Source organism: Schistocerca americana, chromosome 3, assembly GCF_021461395.2.
Source record: "Schistocerca americana isolate TAMUIC-IGC-003095 chromosome 3, iqSchAmer2.1, whole genome shotgun sequence".
Lineage (NCBI taxonomy): Eukaryota > Metazoa > Arthropoda > Insecta > Orthoptera > Acrididae > Schistocerca > Schistocerca americana.
In genome coordinates, this window is record NC_060121.1 from 751,637,279 (window position 1) to 751,657,487 (window position 20,209).

The 20,209-nt window shown below is 42.0% G+C and overlaps 1 protein-coding gene across 4 annotated transcripts in view; it reads right to left on the reverse strand.

Moving 5' to 3' along the window:
- The window catches only part of LOC124605163 (transformer-2 protein homolog alpha), a 55,228-nt gene that overhangs the window by 9,554 nt on the left and 25,465 nt on the right, over positions 1–20,209 (reverse strand). For all 4 annotated transcript variants that reach the window (XM_047136646.1, XM_047136644.1, XM_047136647.1 and 1 more), the window contains exon 3: positions 11,349–11,568. In XM_047136646.1, coding sequence (XP_046992602.1) covers positions 11,349–11,568 — 220 coding nt within the window. The remainder of the gene's footprint in view (positions 1–11,348; positions 11,569–20,209) is intronic.

Below are 20,209 nucleotides of genomic sequence, written 5' to 3' on the forward strand. Positions count from 1 at the left end.
GTTCCATCTTGGGTCGATTGCTTTTTCTTGTGTACATTAATGACCTCTCGTCTGTTACACTGCCAGATGATACAAACATTGCAATAAGCAGAAAGCTAAGTACAGATTTAGAAATAGCTGCTTATCAAATTTTCACTCACAATAAATGGTTGAAAGCTAATTCACTGTCATTAAACTTTGAGAAGACACACTGTATGCAGTGCAGAACCTGTGAGAGATTTCCTTCCAGAATATGTGTAACATATGAAAGCATGTCTATCGAAGAGGTTGACAGTGTTAAATTTCTGGGATTACAAACGCAGGGTGTATACGCAGAAGAGGGAAAAAATTCCTGGATTTTTCGTGGATTTCCCAGACAAAAATACACTTTCTCCCGGGTGAAAACACACTTTTCCCGTGTTAACTGACGGTGTACTCTTCCTCGGAACAATAAAACTTATCAATCCATCAAATTGTTACAGTCTTATAAACGGGTGAAAAGTTTTGGAAAGATCTGTGATGTACAGCAATATGTACACTGCATATTTTCGTATTACGAAAGTATAATTCGAATTCCAGCAAACAACGCATGTTACTTTCCGAAGCACTGAAATCTATATTGCCGTGTGCTTTCCTAAGCCGGTCATAGCTCATGTCACGCGATCTTTCCAGAGCATAGGAAACATGATGTAGCCAATAGTTTAAAGTACGTAGTGTTGCTACAAGAAAAGCAAAGCTTTCACATGTAATATTGGTCTCCAAGATTAATCGGCTGCAAGAGAATTTAAGCTTTCATACATAATGCTGATCTTTTTGCGCGCGTTACACTTTAAGACACATCACACAAATATACCACTAAAATTTTTACAAACGACATAAATGTCTGATCACCTGGGATAGAAATTCTTCAAATGATCATCCCTCACAGAGTTAATTTTTAAATGAGAGTCAAACACTGTGATTTAAGAAATTCATCGTACATTCTCGCACATAGTTCATCTTGTGTATAACGAAATTTACTTTCAAAGTAACGCTTTTTGAACCACCACTCTCAATATTTCCCGGCGACCTGTTAAAAATAACTTCGTTTCATCAGTTGCCCGAGAGTGCCAGATAAAAGGCCCACTGCACTTGCGCAGTTACGATGACACAGGTAGCATGTATGATTGTACGTGTAAAACATTGAAGGATCTTGCATTACATCATAAAAGAAACGAGACATCAGAGGATACTTCAAGAACATTGAAATTTCGTGAACCATACTAAAATGCATAATTGGGCTTAAAGTGCACATTCGGATGTAAATTTTCTTGGAGTACCAGTACTATATTATCTCGTGTTTGGTTCTTTATTATGGCATTATGCCATACGTGCTAGAGGATGAAAACATGCACTTGAAATGCAGCGAACAGTTAGAAGCAGCCAGTAGTGTGGAATTAAACACTTTGTTTCAAATAAATGGATTGCCTCAGCTGAAACGAGTAATACAAACCAAATTTCTTTAGCAAACCGGCAAAAATAACTTCATTGTTCTGCGAGGCAATTAATACTTGGCTGTTATAAAGATGGAAATAAAAGAAAATCTGAAAATAATAACTTATTTTAGCCTTCCATAATTATGTGAATATTTTAATTCACTGATAGCTCCTGGCCACAGAAATTCGTTTTGTTTTCATTTGACGTGAGAGCAATGAACGAAAAGGAAACTGCAAAAATCACTAACCGTAAACACGGGTCACATGGAGACTACCCTCCTCCCCACTACAACTGAAGAGTCCTCTGTAACGGATCTATGATATTTCCAAACCGGGGCAATACTAGATAGTGGTGCCCCTCCTCCCCCCTTCCTCCAGCGTTTGAGTGGGACTCAAAAAATTAAATCGACTTTTTACAAAATGTTCATTTTGTAGCGCATATCTTTCTGCAGAGTCTGATAGATAAAACGTATGCCCCTGAGTAAATGTAAGACGTGTTATTGGGCTTTAGTGTGCCGAAGTGCAGTGTCACGCCGCTTCACACAGCATTCTCATCTTATCACAATTCACTGTATTTCGCTCTGTTGATTTCAAAAGTGTATATTTTGTAATGGATGCCATCAAACTATATTCAGGATAATGGAAATTAAAATGTGCTGTGGTGCCTAACCAGCTCCCAGTCTGCTGGTTTAACAGCCTGCCCCCTCGCAATTAATACTGGATGGGATTATCTGTAACCTGGACAACAAGAACTCTTCAGAAAATTTGCACTCTTTATTGCCTATTAGTTAATAGCTTGCTGTTGTGTGTGACAAAATTAAATATAGGATACATAAAACCAGTAAAGATAAGAAACACGTAAGACACAGTTCACATTTCTATAGTCCTTAAGTACTAGCGTTCTTTCTTTTCTGCGAAAGTATCTATTACCTCATCGAAGTTCGTCAAAACTTTTGCTGCATGAAAAAACGAAATGCCGTTGTCTAATATGGAAAAGCTGTTAATACAAATAGTACCCAAGACTGGTGGTGTTTCTGGAGCTGATTATGTGTATTTTGTCACTGTCTGCTAGATAAAACTAAATAGGCCTGTCTAATATTGCAGCAATTGTAATACACCCCCCCCCCCCCCCCATAAATGAATAAACGAGACTGTTTTGGAGCAAATGGTCATTTTTACGACTGGACAGAATACAATTCACGAAGAACCACTATCAAATGCCTATTAGGCCTACTACAAGCAAAAAGCTTTATGTTAGGTAATAGTTTCATATTTCATTCATACGCTCCAGCTGCTCACCTTCTCCTTCCTCGTTCTAAGAAACAATCTTGTCATCAGTAATTCTGTAACTACTCATGCCCGTATCAAAACTTATTCTCCGGTTAACTTCACTAACCCAGCTACAATCACCGGTTTAGTTATCCCGCGTTTATTCTCTGGTTGGGCGTTATTAGGCACTCGCACAATGTGTTTTCCGCACTAATCCCAGAATAGAACTTGAGGCCAGCTGGCCGGGTACTGTACAAAGGGCCCTTACTAATGTAGCAGTCTGGCCAAAAACTTTATATCAAAATTTCATTTTCTTGGGTACACCGAGAAGATAACAAGTAATCTTTCGAGCCTGTTATTCCTGTTAGTCGTTATTTCCACTCTGGTAGTCTGAATCTATGGCTTTCACTAGTAACTATAACAACGCTGATCATTTGCAAACCCAGTCAACCACACAAACAAAAATTTGCATTCACCCGTTTGGCTTTATTCTGCTCAGTTCGTATGGCCTCATCCCCTTTAGTCTGCAGGGAAGTTTACTTCTAGATGCGACGGGGATTCCCCTGGCAGACATATCACGTACAACATGCACGCATTCAAAAATCAGCTTCTGATTCATTCAGAAATCAACTCAGGATGTGTTCAAAAATGTTCAAAAACCAACAGGGATGTGTTTCAAAATCATACGAATAATCGATATACCAAAGTGCGCTGGATGCTAGTCATTTCGTGAAACAAGGTTTTTTTTCCCCCCTCAAGAATATGAATTTGTACCCCCCCCCCCCCAAATTGCCCCCTCCCCTCTTCCACCCCCCCTAGATATGGGCCTGTTGCGCATAAGTGAATCTGGCAGCTTGGGCATGCCAGTAAAATTTTTCCGTGTAGCATCTGGCTGCTTGATGCTACTGTTTATACAGCTAACAACTACACTTCCATAACCAGAAGCAGGAGAAGGTACTACTCATACGCAACTCAACTGCGCATGCGCATGAGCTCACTCGCCACTGCTCAAAGGAATCTAATGTAAACCGTCGTGACATCACGCTCATCTGAGGCAATTTGTTGTTCTGAAGCATTGCATAGTCTTCCTAAAGCCTTTGACACATTTTGCTGTTGGCAGACACTTGTATGAGCATTGTGTTTTGTTGTCGTATATGGAGCATTTTCTTTGTAACTTAAGTATTATTTTCCTTTTTTTCCTCTTGTTCATGTCTTATTGCTGCAGTATTATTCCGCAATACCAGCATACAGTAATATCCTTTGTTAGAATATTGGTTCTCACTAGCCAAAATTACGAAAATCAAACTGAAAACCAAAACAATGAAAAATTCCCAGGTTTTTCCCGGGTCTGCTGGTTCGTATACACCATGAAACGCAATAACAAATGAAGTTGGGAAGGGGATACCACAGAATTGCTTAAGCGCCCAAACAAATCTGTATTTGCAATGACAATGAAGTCAGATGTAGGAGATATAAAAAAATTGCATACTTTGCTCACTTTCATTCTATTATGTCATACAGGATCATATTCTGGGGTAACTCACCAAACCGAGCAAAAGTTTTTAGGGTGCAAAAGCGTGTGATAAGAATCATTTGTGGTGAAAACTTGAGAACATCACATAGAATCATGTTAAAGGAACTTTGTATTCTAAAAACTGCTTCTCATTACATTATTCCTTAATCAAATTTGTTGCAAGTAATATATCTCTATTTCCGACCAATAGCTCAATACATAGTAGCAATACTAGGAACAAGAACAATCTATATAAAGACCTAAAATCACTTACCTTGGTCCAAAAAGCGGTCCAATATTCAGGAACACATATTTTCAATGAATTGCCAGCAGCCATCAAAAACTGTTTCAGATAAAGTATGGTTTGAACAGAGTTTGAAAGACTGATAGGCAACTCCTACTTTATAGATGAGTATCTTGACAGAGACTGTTATGCCAGCTTAACTAAAAATGTCTTAAGATTTCAGTTTTGACAGCACTTTTGTCAAAACAGCCGCAATTAGGTATTTTGTGAATGATAAATTTATTAATAGTGCACAACGCTGTTTTGTTCTGACTGTGTTAATTCTGTAAATATTAGCTGTTCTAGTTTACCACAATGTGTTCACCCATTTTGACAATCTCCTGACAAATGACCATAGTAATAATTATATTCAAATGTTTTATGTTATACTTTCTGCCAAGTTCCACACCCACAAGAATCATCTTATTTTTGGGTCTATGGAACAAAAACTGAATCGAATCTAATCTGTGTTTCCTACCATTTAACTGAATATCGGACAGCCCAACATTATTTTTAAGTCACAATGCAATAGCACTGAGTAAAAATACAGAAGGCAATGTACTGTAGGCATCTCAACAGCACACAGTCCTTTACAAAACATTGCACACAATGAAGTTGTGGAGTTGATAAAATTAATCTGCAAAAATATAGTGATCACTGACCATAAATTATTTTTGACCAATGTAGCCTGGACCAGTCACTACAAACAATAGTTTGTACTGTCACAATGTGGACTACAGCACTCATTCCTCCCCTTCAGCAACACAGTGTAATGATCACAAAGAACCTGAAATTTGCATATTTATTGAGCTTTGTACAGCTCAAACTTATTTCTGATTTTGTGTTTATAGATCATGTCCACTGAGCGAGCTTGAGCAAGGCTAAAAGACAATGACTCCAAGCACTATGAAGCCATGGTGAGACGAATACTTTCAAGGGTTTGCTGAAATGAATATATGATGCAAAAACAGTATCCCAAGAGAACACACAACATCCGAAGTTTCAACAACAATAAACTACATGGGCAACGGCCAGTATGTTTCACATTCCTAGAGCACAATTATCAGAATACTTGCAAACGAGCAAAACAATTTATGGGACTTACTCTGCTCATTCTCATGTGTTATGAAAGATAAGTTGAATGCATTAATGTTTTCTTTACCAGAATTACACACTGTCCTACACTTACTAATCACGTCAAAATTGTCACATCAATTTATGAAACTACACATTGCAGATGTTAAAGCCAAAATTAAATACACAATACAAATCAACTGAAACTTAAATAGCTATAATTTAAATTTTAACAATATTAGAGAAGGTAAGTTGCTACTCACCATATAGCAGAGATGCTGAACCGTGGTAGGCACAACAAAAGATTTACACAATTATAGCTTTCGGCCATTAAGGCCATTGTCAGCAAAACACACACACACACACACACACACACACACACACACACACACACACACTTGCACTCACGTCTACAGTCTCAGACAAATGAAACCACACTCAGATTGCAGATGTGTGTGTGTGTGTGTGTGTGTGTGTGTGTGTGTTTTGCTGACAAAGGCCTTAATGGCCAAAAGCTATAATTGTGTGAATCTTTTTGTTGTGCCTATCACGACTCAGCATCTAGACTTCTCAAATATTGTTACATTCCATCATGGATTTTCCATTATAATTTAAATTGGTAAGAACATATGATCCAGATATGAGGTTTAACCGGAAATCTGCATAGGATACCAATATTGGAACATATGATGCAATTACTACCTTAATGTTACACAAAAAATTAGTCACTAACTTTACTGACTCCCAAATCTACTTGCAACAGGAAGTTTCACTAAATTTCATACTGACCACACCATGATAGGGAGTCATCATATTATATATATATGTACTATAAAATTGAAGGAATTATTCTGAAACCATGTATATGATACATCGGAAGTATTACACAGTGCTTGCTGGTTAACAAACTCATGAACTCTCAGTGTCGTGTCATAGAATCTGTTAATAGATTTAATTACAAATAAAAGATATAAGCAACACATTTACTCAAATCTTTGAAGTCACACCTAGTTTTACTTAATGCCTTGGACTGCTTGTACTTCACTATATTCTAAATATGAGCATCGAACTCAAGTGAGAAGCATCCACTTACCACCTGTTGAAACAAACCACTGGAACAGAACAGGTGGTAATCCAACAGGTCATTGCTCATCACACTACCATTTAAATTCTCTCACTGAGTAGAGGATGAAATATTTGTTTTTGTGAAGACTCAAACATTGCTTACTAAGATATTTACTATAAAAATGTTCTTGCTTTCTACCGACTTTTCAGTACTAACCAACACAAGATGAGACTTTTTTCACTAATAAGTGCAATGTCAAACTCCAAGTCAATATGCATCCCCGAAGCTTAGTTGCATTTCTTTGTCATGTTATGTTGTCTTCATCTCCACCATGATTTTAAAAATACATCTTCAGAATTCAGGAAATCAAGTACCCAGCCAGAGGTTCCAAATGGCCCACATGATGTAGCGAACACTCAGGTTTGTTGAGTCATTCTTTGGAAAATGTTCATCGACAGTACTGGGTGTCAAGCAACAATTCAGTGGTAGTCATTCCTCAAGAAAACTTACTGGATCTACACTTTCACAGTTGATACATAGCAATTAAATTGGCAAACAACTGTTTGACACTTCCCTTTTATCTCTTGCTTCCCGAACAGGTTGGTCCCTTTTAACAAGTGACATTTTCTTCATTTTCTAAATTCTCCAAACCATCCTCCCCAATACCAAAGAAGGGACTAGTAATTCCAAAAGCTAACATACTTTTATATGTCTCTCATAATTATACCAATTTTTAAATAAATAAGTGTGTGTGTGCGTGTGTGTAGCTCATGCCACAACCTGTGGTACATTAAGGAATTAAATTTTCATTCTACAGCAGAATATGCCATTGTGCCATATGAAACTTCCTCACAGATTAAAACTGAGGACCTTGCCTTTCACAAGCTAGTGGTGTACCTATTGAGCTATCCAACCACAACTCATGACCTGTCCTCACAGCCTTACTTCATATCAGTGCACTTTCTGCTGCAGAGTGAAAATTTCATTCTGGGCACATCCCCCAGGCTGTGGCTAAGCCATGTCTCGGCAGTGTCTTTTTCCCAGGCGTGCTAGTCCTCAAGTTCCACAGGAGAGCTTCTGCAAAGTTTGGGATATAGGAGATGAGGCACAGACAGGATGGGTTGAGAGTCATGTTTAGTTGCTCAGGTGTCAGAATACTTGCTCGCAAAAGGCAAAATGTCTCAAGTTCGAGTCTCACCCCAGCATGTAGTTTTAATCTGTCACAAATTGAAATCAAGCACAGCACGATCCACAACATATCAGTGTCTCTCAGGGGTCACTTCAGAATATGTTGCTCAAAGCTACTTTCATAACTGCAGCCCTGAACAGAATATCTTTCCAATCCCCCAGCAAGTCACACGGGTGAAGAACATGTGATCTCTATGACAAGGCTATTGGGAAATGACAGCTAATAATCCCAGCATTTTCAAAATACTTCTGCAGCAGCTGTTTCACTGGCTATGCCACATGCATAGGAGTGTCATCTCGCATAAAAATGATCCTACCCACACATTCACGCTGCTGAATGGTTGGAACGACAATGTACAAGACTCTCACGGCATTTACCAGCGACTGTATAGGTACAGTACTGCAGGACTCAACGTCTAGAAAAAATGCAGCCCTACAATGAACAATTCTGTCAACCCAGGTCACACAATTATCTTTGCAGAACGAAATTTTATCAACTGATGTGCGTGTGGACTTTCTACTGTCCACATTCATCAAATTGTATACGAACATGCCCCCTGGAGATGAAAATGGGATTTATCTGTCCATGGGATGTTCCATGGACACTCCATTATCCACTTCTATGCAAGCAAGAAATTCGAGTGAACATCTGTCTTGCGGGCTTGTCAGCAAGAAGCAATTCCTGAACATGGGCGATTTTGTATGAACTGCAATGCAGAAAAGGATTTTATACACTGTGCTCCCAGGTACATTCCATGTTTGGATAATTCCCCACATACTGCATATCTGCACAATACCGCTCGACCTCTCCTGGAATGCTGTGGCCACACCAACAGACGTCTGGGCGATCGCTTTCCTCCCACTGCCACATTGCACTTAGAAAGGACTTGTCTCTTCAAATTTTGTAATCATTTTCTCCAGACCCTTAGATATCGGACTAATACCTTTTGTCCTGAGCTTCCACAGGGCTGCTGGCACACACCCTTCTTTTAAAAAAGGGCTGTATCAGCAGCATGTGATCCTTCATGTAGACAGTGATGTTTGGTGTCTCCCATGCAAATTGCATGTCTATTGGTGTGTATATTCTGACAGTGCCATCTACTGGTCAACTTGTCATTACCTTTTTCATAAAGCTTACCTTTGTGTCAATTTGCTGTCTTTCTGAGCAGTGATTCTCTTTCTATGTCATTTTGAACCTGAACTCCAATTATGGATGCCCCATACATTGTTAAACATGGTGATATGTAATGGGCAATCTCCAGATGTTTGGATCCTGCACCAGCAAAATTGTCAATTATAATTGAAGTGGACAGGAAAGGATCTAGATTAGACTGTGAATCAATAGAAACTTGTTGACTGGTTGGATGAAACATTGTTACACCAGGTGTATGGTCGTGTCCAGATACACCATCATTCAGGTGAACAGCTGCTTGAAACATGCTTCAAGCAACAGTTGCAGAATGGTGTGGCAGTCTTATTATTGAGAACATTCACCTAGGATCTGTGGCGGTATTATAAGGCAAGCCTCCATGATAGCAGTGGACTAGATGAACATATCTGCATACCACCTGCTAATCAGTTGCTGATATCGTCCCCAAAAGTGATTTCACCATCCGGCACAACATTGTCACAAAGCCAAACTAGTGCTAACGTGGATTGAGTTGCACGTTGGTGAATTAACAATCTCTGTTACCAAATTCACCCAATCTGAACCCAATGCAGCTTTCTGGGACACTAAGTGCCACTTTTGCAGCCAGTAACTATGTGTAATTTATTGTCCTGCCAATGAAGCAAAATTAGGAGAAAAAAATCATGTAGTCACAAATGTTTGCATGGTCCTAGGGGCGAGTATCACAAACACACACTAAACATCCTGACTAGTGGGTTGTAAGAACTGGGGTGGTGGCAACGTTTAAAGGTCACAATGCTTTTTCTCGAATATCTATATCCCAGCGTCTAAAAAAAATGTTTCCCAGTACAAAATTAAATTGCATTAAAAAATGTCCTATCCATTTTTTCTCTACGACTAACAGTCTCTACATGGCAGGCAATGGAAAATTTTAATAGTATATAGGCCTAACTGACATTTATATTTAAATGAAGTCAGACAGAAAAATATTAAATGTGTGTACCACATCTAAGCACAGTAATCATTAAGGGAAAAATCGCGTTCTGGGGGCGTAACAAGGCCGCGGGGAGGGGGACAGGGATGTGTGTGGTACAACTGCGAGGGAAGGTAGGTTGTCATGTTGTGTTCTCACAGTTCCCTCCCTCATTAGTCCGCAAACTGATAACTGAGCAGGTGATATCCCCTCTCCATCTATTCCACTGTCTCAACAAGAAGCACCTGCAGGGTGTTTCATGAAGTTACACTCACCCTCTACAGCACATATTGTGAATCGGTGGTGATACAGTATGTAGAGATGCCTGAGGGATGTTTATTTTCCACAAGCAAAGTGACCTTCAACCTATCTCTCTCTTCCCCCCCCCCCCCCCCCCCCCCCACACACACACACACACACACACACACACACACACACACCAGTCAGAATATTTAGTACATTGTTCAGGACACTACATCCTAGCAATGTGCAAAAATTTGCGACTACATGGTTTTTGCCCCCTAATACTTTTTTTGTCTTTGCTGACTGGGCTATTACAGGAAGTGCATGACCTGTGCACATCTGGTGGAAGCGGTATACCTCTGGAAACCTACTAAGGGCATATCTTATACGTGGCACAGAAATGATGCTACACTTTGGAACAAAGATGGACCAAGATGTTATTACCCATGTGGTCATAATGTTATGGCTGAAGTATGTCACTTTTTGAGCCAGACAAGGGAAGGAGCATATAAAAGCACACTGTTTAAATTCAAATTTGTCTGTGTTTCCCATGCTTTGTGTCTCAAGACTAAGAACGCAATCTTAATTATGCAAGGGAGGCTGTAGAGTTAAGCTTTCAACTGGCTTCCAAATTAATAAAAGTATTTTTTGGGTTTCTAGTCAGGTGAATCTGTTGAAATAGCATGACGTTTCACTGAGTCACCTCCATGAACTTCTGGTTGAGACAAAAAAGGAGGGAAACATTTTATTTCTTTATATTCATTACTTTGTTTCCCCCTTTCCCTCGAAACGGTTTGGTGCTTTTTAACCTGCTCCCATCCAAAACCTATTCCTATTTCCATTGCGAGGAATGGACTACGATTTCAAAAATGTGGGAATAGTTCTCTACATTTAAATGAGTTTACCGACAGTACTTTAATTTCCATTTGTAAATGACTACCTTAAGGCTTAAAATTTTACATAGACATTCACGGATAAAGTATTACATTTCTGGCACCCTGCTTGAGCTATTCTGGATTAAATACACTTTAATAATGTCAAGTGTTGCAAGTAGAGCATGGAATGCAGGAGTTAGACATTATGTATTCTTCCATCTGAAATCCGCAGACCAATTGAAAGAGCAAATACAGCAAATTAAAAATTGTTTTGTACTTACCCTGCTGCCAATATGTCTTCTCCTAGATGACATAGGACTGCGAGAATGGCTGCGATAGAATTCTTTCCGCCTATCACTGTAGCCATAGTACTTCCCCCGTGGACTGTATGAACGTGATCTCGAATGCGAGTACCGAGACCTGTATCGTCTTGGGGAACGTGATCTGCTTCTTGACCTGTACCGACCACGATATGACATTTTTCGGGGACGTGAGTGACTCCTGAAACAAGTTTATCGGTAAGTTAATTTTCTTCAAAATTGAAAACTTCAGCTGTCATAAAATACAGAAGGTGAGGCACATGCATATTAAGAACTTCTGCAATTTCCCAACAAAATTAACAAATATTTTCCACATCTTTTGCCTACAAATAATGTGAAGCAACAACAATGAATTCAGGGTATATAAAATACTGCTTTTGATTGTGTTCCTGCTTGCCTGCAGGGTTGCAACATTCAACATACAGCAGGCCATTGTTTCAAGAGAGCCTCTAATTAAACTACTGCACAACCCCATTAACAACTAAGGAAGGAGGGAAGCCATTTCAGAGAATTTTTTCAGTGAAATTATGAAATCTAATACTTACTACAATATTCTGAATGGTAGGTATTTTTGAAAGTTTTGTAGATCAAACAAATTCAAAAGTCTCTTTGTAGGCTACACTTATGTTCTCTATAAAAGTTAAAATTACTGTTTCAGGATGACAGCACACTAATATATAGTATAGTGCACTGCATAATCTGTAGCACAACACGTAAACACACATGAAATGGACAGAAAAAAACAAAACTTGAATGCACTACTGGTGGCTGTGTAGTTTGGTACAGACCAGTGTGTTGGTGAGTGGGAAACAACTCAACAGCAGGCATTGAGACCTCTCCGGTCCCCACAGCCCTGCACAAACTCGCTTTCAATGGTTTCCACGAATAAAGGCTTTTTATTTGTGGTTTTCAGTCGCTTTGGATAAATCGTATTTTGGCTGACTCGATCAGTTAAGCTGGGCCTTCTGTATATTTAATTATTTATTAAATTTAGAGATACTGTTTTTCTGGCTGCATGTATACGCATGGTCACCAGAATGATGAGAGGGTGGATGGCATGTATGATGACTATGACATCGTATCATAACATGTTCGCTCAAATTGCAAACTGATTTTCCTCAACAAAGATTAAGCAATTATTTGATTGGGGGCAGGTCACTGACATTAATCCAATCAAATTTGGCACTAAAATTGTCACATTAACTATTTCTGGACTATTATGATCAACAGTAAGCTTGTCTATTGCATGGTGTATCTTTTGCTAAATCAATAATCCAACTTAATAATCAGAAATATATTCACTTCATTACCTTTTTATGTTCTAACAAAATCGTAGTGATTTTTGTTCTACAAATTGCAAGCAATCTGTACAGGATATCAACAGGTTTAGGCAAATACATGCGACTACTTTAAACATTCTATCAGCCTTGTTCTATCTGGGAAAAAATGTTTTATTGTCACCATCTCTTTTTCCTTTGACAATTACCCACCCCTGCTCCTGTTTCCTAGTTTTAGTTACTTCTGCTGGTTTCAAATTTGGTTTTGTTTTGCTTTAGGGCACAAAATACAAATGGGGTCATACGCACCCACGTCAAATCTATAGAACATGAAGACAGACCCAACTGACATAACAGAAGACAGCTAGAAACAGGCACGTGAAAAAACAGCTAAGATAGACACCATACAGAAATGGAGGTCAAAAACTGAAAATTAAATGGCCTTCGCCATATTGCTTTGGCAGATAAAAAGTAAAGAGCAGTCTACAGCTCACGTGTCATTTGCTAAAACGGCTGATAAATCAGACAGCAAACACAAGCAGGAACATAAATGGTTAAAAAATGGGCATTCCATCAGGAAATGGCGGATAGTTAAAACTTGGGCGCAATGTGCACAAAGTGGCGGGGTAGCGCCACTTAGCAAATGATGATGGCTGAAGAGGCAGTGCCCAATACACAGCCTACTTAATATGACCACCTCCTGGCGGGAGTAGCTGGGAGATGCTTAATAACCTGGAGCTTATTCCTGTGAAGGGAGGACCATTGGCGATGCCAACGGGACACCACCTCCCGGCAGACCGCAACACAGAGATCATCAAAGGGAATACAGGTACTCATGGGCTGAGGTAAGAGGACTGCAGCCTTGGCACCAGTGTCAGCAGCCTCATATCCTGGCAGACCAACATGACCAGGAATCCACAGAAACATGACACTGGCTCCACCAAGAGTGAGAAAGTGACAGTTTTCCTGGACCTGCTGCACTAAGGGATGGGTGGTGTACAGCTCACAGACTTTGAAAGGCACTGAGTGAGTATGAACAGAGGCCAATTGAAAAGGCTGTGTCGCCAGATGTACTTCGCGGCCTCAGCAGTAAATACTAAGCAGTGTGCCCGAAGCCGGTATCGAAAGACATGGGTGCGAATGACGAATGCACACCTGACCCCACAATCAGTCCGAGAGCAATCAGTGTATACAAAGGTACTACCGCAAAGTTCCATGTGAAGGTCGTGAAACTGAAGGCAACAGAGCAAGGCTGGAGTAGTTTCCTTAGAAAGCAAATGAAGACTTAAGTTAACATGGGCCATTTCACGAAGCCAAGGTGGCGAAGGGTTCACACCCACCAGGAAAGTTGCAGGTAGTGTGAAGTTAAGCTGCTACAGCAAGTGCTGAAAGCAGACTCCAAGAGGTAACAGAAGAGGGACACAACCCATACTGAGGATCAAAGGAAGCACAGGATGGCTGAACACACACACACACACACACACACACACACACACACACAGCAGAAAAACAGCATGCATATCTACAGAGGAGAAAATCATGACAGGACAGTGGTAGTTCAGCGGCGTCAGCAGACAGACACTCAACCGGCCCAGTGTAAAAGGCACCTGTGGCCAAACGGATGCCATGATGGTGGATAGTGTTGGAGATGGGTGTGCAGACGTGTAAAAAAAGCACCCATAGTCGAGTTTCGAACAGACAAGGGACCGGTACAAACGGAGGAGGGTGGTTCGAGTGGCATCCCAGGAAGTACCACTGAAGGCACGTAAGACATTTAGGAACTGCGTACAGCAGGCTGCCACATAAGACACCTGGGAGGACCAAGAGTGTCTCCTATTGAGCATGAGCCACAGGAATTTCGCAGTTTCAATGAACAGAAGGGCAACAAGCCCAAGATGTAAAGATGAAGGGAGAGAGCACCTGATTCGGCAGAAATTCATACAGACAGTTTTGCCAGTCAAAAGCGAAAGCCACTGTCGATGCTCCAGGAGTAAAGACAATCAAGACATCGCTGAAGACATCGCTCAGCGAGACAGGTTTGTGGAGAACTGCAACAGATGGTGAAATCGCCAACAAAAAGGGAGCCGGAGGTGCCCGGTGGGAGATAGGCCATTATAGGGTTAATGGTGATAGCAAAGAGGATGGCACTGAGGACGGAATCCTGAGGCACAGCATTTTCCTGGATAAAGGTGTTCCGACAAGGGAGAACCCACACAGACCTTGAAAACTCTGTCTTTTAAAAATTCCTTAAGGAAACAGGGCAGGCGGCCATGGAAGCCCCATGTGTAAAGAGTACAGAGGATACCAGTTCTCCAGCAGGTGTTGTAGGCCTTCTCCAAATTTAAAAACACGGCCACAGTCTGGGATTTCCACAGAAAACCATTCATTCCATGGGAGGACAAAGTAATAAGATGGTCAACTGCGAACACCACGCTCTAAATCCACACATCGCATCCGTTAGTAAATGGCAAGACACGAGCCACTGTACCAACCGGACATGAATCATGTTACATCACCTTGCAAATGCAGCTGGTAAGAGAGATGGGGCGGTAGCTAGAATAAAGGTTTTTGTCCTTACCGGGCTTAGGTATGGGTGACAGTGGCTTCACACCAGCATCCGGGAAATGTGCCCTCTGCCCAGATGTGGTTGTACGTGTTAAAAAGAAAGGGCTTGCCCACAAGAGAGAGGTGCTGCAACATCTTGAATGTGGATGGCGTCTGACTCTGGGGTGGAGGATCCGGATGAAGAGAGAGTGATTCAGCACCCTCATAGTAAAGGCAGCATTGTAGCACTCACGATTCAGAGAAGAGAAGGGTATTGCCAAACCTCTGCTCGTTTCCAATGAAGGAAGACAGGTTGATGGTGGGAAGAGATCAAAATGTCCACAAAAAGGTGGCCGAAGGTGTCGGAGATAGTAATAGTGTCCACAATAACATCCTCTGCTACTGTCAGGCCGGAAATTGGGGAATGGATCTTGGTCCCAGAGAGCCATCAGAAGTTGGCCCACACGACAGAGGAAGGGGTGGAGCTGTTAGAAGACCTAGTGAATGAAACCCAGCTCACTGTTTTGCTATACCAAAGAATGCAACGACACTTTGCAAGCATCCGTTCACAATGAATGCAGTTTGCCATCTTAGGATGACTGTTAAAAATGTCACAAACATCCCACATACCCATGGTCTCTCTGCCCTTGAGCACTACCTCTCCCAACACCTACCCAAAGATCTTACAAAAACCTCGTTCCTTATCACACTTACCAACTTCATCCTCACCCATAATTACTTCACTTTTGAAGGCTGGATCTACAAACAAATCAGGGGAACGGCCATGGGAACCAGGATGGCTCCGTCCTATGCCAACCTCTTCATGGGCCGCATGGAGGAGGCTTTCCTGAAGACCCCAACAGCTGCTTCCCCTGGCCTGGTATAGGTTTATAGATGACATCTTTGTGGTCTGGACTCATGGTGAAGAAACACTCCTTAATTTCCTCCATAACCTCAACTCCATTTCGAATCTGAATTTCACCTGGTCCTTCTCCAAAACCCAAGGCACCTTCCTGGATGTTGACCTTCATCTTGTTGAAGCTCACATCCACACCTCTGTCCATATCAAACCCACAAACAAACAACAGTACCTTCACTTTGATAGCTGCCATCCTTTCCACATCAAACGCTCCCTTCCCTACAGCCTAGGTATTCGTGGCAAACGTATCTTCTCCAGTGACGAATCCCTCAACAATTACACTAATAACCTGACCAGTGCTTTCCTCTCCCGCAACTATCCTGCAGACCTTGTCCACAAACGGATTTCCCGAGCAACACATTCCTCCCTGTCCAACAACAATGCTCCTACCCCCAGACCACACAGAAGCATCCCCCTTGTCACCCAATATTATCCTGGTCTCGAAAACATCAACAAATTACTCCACCAGGGATATGACTTTCTCAAGTCAACCCCTGAAATGAGATCATCCCTTGACAAAATTCTCCCCACACCACCCAGAGTTGCCTTTCGTTGCCCCCCTAACCTCCGTAACATCCTTGTTAAACCCTACAATATTCCCAGACTACCTTCTCTACCCAGCGGTTCCTACCCCTGTAACCGACCCCGCTGCAAAACCTGCCCCATGCATCCCCCCACAACCACCTACTCCAGTCCCGCTACTGGTAAAACATACACAATTCAAGGCAGGGCTACATGTGAAGCTACACATGTCATTTATCGACTGACACGCCTGCACTGCACAGCCTTTTACATCGGCATGACAACAACTAAACTGGCTGAGTGCATGAACGGACACAGACGAACTGTCCGCCTAGGAGATGCCCAATACCCAGTAGCGGAGCATGCCCTCCAGCATAATTCTAGGGACCTAGGAACCTGCTACACCGTATGTGCCATTTGGCTTCTCCCACCCAACACCAGTCCCTCTGAACTGCGGAGATGGGAACTTGCACTCCAACACATCCTTTCATCCCGCCATCCCCCTGGACTGAACCTACGTTAAACAACCTCACTCCCATTCACTCTTCAGTCTTCTCCTCTTTCCCTTTCCTCTTTAGCCATTCACGCATCTTTTCATCCTACATAGTTGTGTTTATCTTTATACTATATACCTCTTTACTTCTGTATGCATCCTCTTTGGTTTGAAGCTGGCACAGTACTTACAGTAGAGAATATCTTTGGCTTCCCTCTGACAACCATGCCTCCATCCTTGCTACCCTCCCTATTTTCCTTTCCCAGTTGCCTCATAACCTGGGTTGTGAGTAACTGAATCTCCTTTCCCTTCTTCCATTTCTTTCCCCTCTCTCCTCCCCGATGAAGGAACATTTGTTCCGAAAGCTAGGAACGTAAATTTTCAGTTCTGATTTATGTGTATCTATCGGCTGTACTGAGCTGAGGTGAGTACTGGCCAGCCCCTCTATCTCTCTGTTAGAAGATTCTGATTATTAAGTTGGGAATTTGAAACCTACTGCTCCTGAAGTTAGTGACATCAAGTCAACATTTTGAAGTATACTTCATCCACCATTTGTTTACACCACCACCACCACCACCACCACCACCACCACCACCACCACCGAAGTAAAAATCTAAAGCAGCAACCCCACTGTTTTCAAACCCAGAAATGGAAGAGAAACATGGGGAAAAAAATCTGGTTAGATTACATGGGAGGAAGCCACTGTAAAACGTACTCAAAGACAGGTCCCGGTCCAATACAGTCTAGCGTAAGCAACGCAAATACCTTGCAGTCAGTATCTGAATTATATATGAAGCTCAACTTTTTCCAGAATATTTTGATGTGGACCAACAAAGGAGCTAACATTACTTTCGAGAACCAATTGATAGGTCTTGACAGCGAAGAATTTGCACACTTTCTTGGTCTACTTATACTTGCATGAGTGTATGAAGGTCACAGTGAATTTACAGAAGAGAGACTGGTGAACTATTGTAAATAGTTCCACAGTTAGGAACTGATTTACAGAAATGTCACACCGTGTTTGGTTCAATGATGAACAGCAGCAGACACAGAACTGTAACCCTGATAAATGGATAAGTGCATTACATGATACACATCGAACACATGAAAATATTAGGTGATTAGAACCTGGTAACTTTCAGGGGCAGTCTTGGACTTAAAGTAATTAGAACAGAAACAGACGACTGCTTGAACTGTTAAGATTGGTTGGATTAAAAGAGGGACCTAACTACGAGGTCATCAGTCCCTTGTTCCAAATAAAACAATGCCACAAGTGTGAGAATAAAACAAACTAGACTGACTGACCACTCACGATGGAATAAAAGGAAAAATCACAAGAACGATGAAGGGCAACAAACATGTAAATGGACAAAAGGGGACCAGAAAACCAGAGAAACAAAAGAAAAGGGATGAAGAGATTAAAACAACAAAACAGATTACCAAGGCTGGCTGACCATGAGAATAAAAAAAGAGAAACCAGCCACCCTGTAGCACATTAAAACCTCCACCCTAGAAGCACTGGGGTGGAGGAAACAGAGGGACAAAGTTCATGCACTAAAACTTAGATCAAATGATAACACACACCCTCATGAATAAAACTTAAAACTAATCAGCCGATGAAGCATTGTAGGATAAAATTAGCGACAACGAGCCTGGTAACAAAGATTTCCTCGCAGGGCAGTCAAAGTGGGGCAGTGCACCAGAATATAGGCTCCTGTCAACCTGCTGCCACATCGACACTGAAGTGGGCCATCACAGCACAGGAGGTAGCTGTGGGTTGCTGAAGTGTGGCCAATGCAAAGCCAGCGGAGAACCACAGAGTCCATGCGAAAGGTACACATGGAGGACTGCCCCATGTTCAGTCACCTTAATGGCAGGCAATTTGTTGTTATTATGGAGACTGCCATTCCGTCTCCCGAAGCCAAAAAAACCCCACGGCTAAGTCAGAATGCAGGTCAGGTTCAGAGAAGCCCATCTCCAGAAGTGGTTTCTGTGTAGCCTGTTTGGCCAGCCTGTTGGCAAGTTTGTTGTCTGGGATGCCGACGTGTCCTGGGATCCACACAAACACCACCAATCCAGGGCCTAGATTGACTCCTGGATGGACACTACCGAAAGGATGGCAAGGGTAGCACTGGTCGATAGCTTTTAGGCTGCTTAAGGAGTCAGTACACAGAAGAAAGGTCGGTGTAAACCACTTCAGAGCCCCGGAAGACGTCATAAATAAAGAGAAAGTGACAGCGTAGAACGCCAACACACCATATGTTCCAGCAGCTTACAAAGAACGATGTGGATAGCTATCGACCCACCAGCCTAACGAACAAGTGGGTTTTTGCCAGGTTTGAGCACTGGTATGATGGTGCTCTCCCACCAGTGCAATAGAAAGGGCCATCACACCACATGCACTTGAAGACGACGAGGAGATGTCACTTGTAGTCAGGCGAGAGATGTTAATCACCTGACTGTGGATCCAATCTGGCCCAGGAGCTGTGTCGAGGCAATGTGCAAGGGCACTGAGGAGCTCCCACTCTGTGAATGGGGTATTATAGGGTTCACTGTGACACATAGTGAACAAGAGGACTTTCCCTTCCATCAATCATTTGAGAGTGCAAAAGGCTGGGGGGTGATTCTCTGACACAGAGGCGCGAGCATAGTGCTGAGCAAAGTGCTCGGCAATCATGTTTGCGTCTGTAGATAACACGCCATTTGTGTTGACATCGGGAACACCTGTTGGGGGTCTGGTACCCAAAAACTCATTTGATCTTTGCCCAGACCTGGAAAAGTGAGGTACGGCACCCAATGGCCGAGACTTCTCTCCCAGCACTCCTGTTTCTGTCTTGATAAGCTGGCGAATGTGGGCATGGAGCCGTTTAAAGGCTATGAGGTGGTCCAGGGAAAGGTGCCGCTTATGCCACTGTAGAGCTCACCGACACTCCTTAATTGCCCCAGTGACTTGCAGCGACCACGAAGAGACTCTTTCGCCGGGGGCACCATAAAGAATGAGGGATCGGGTTTTCCCGGGGCAGAAACGATCGTTGTAGTTACCTGCTCAACCACCACATCGATTTTA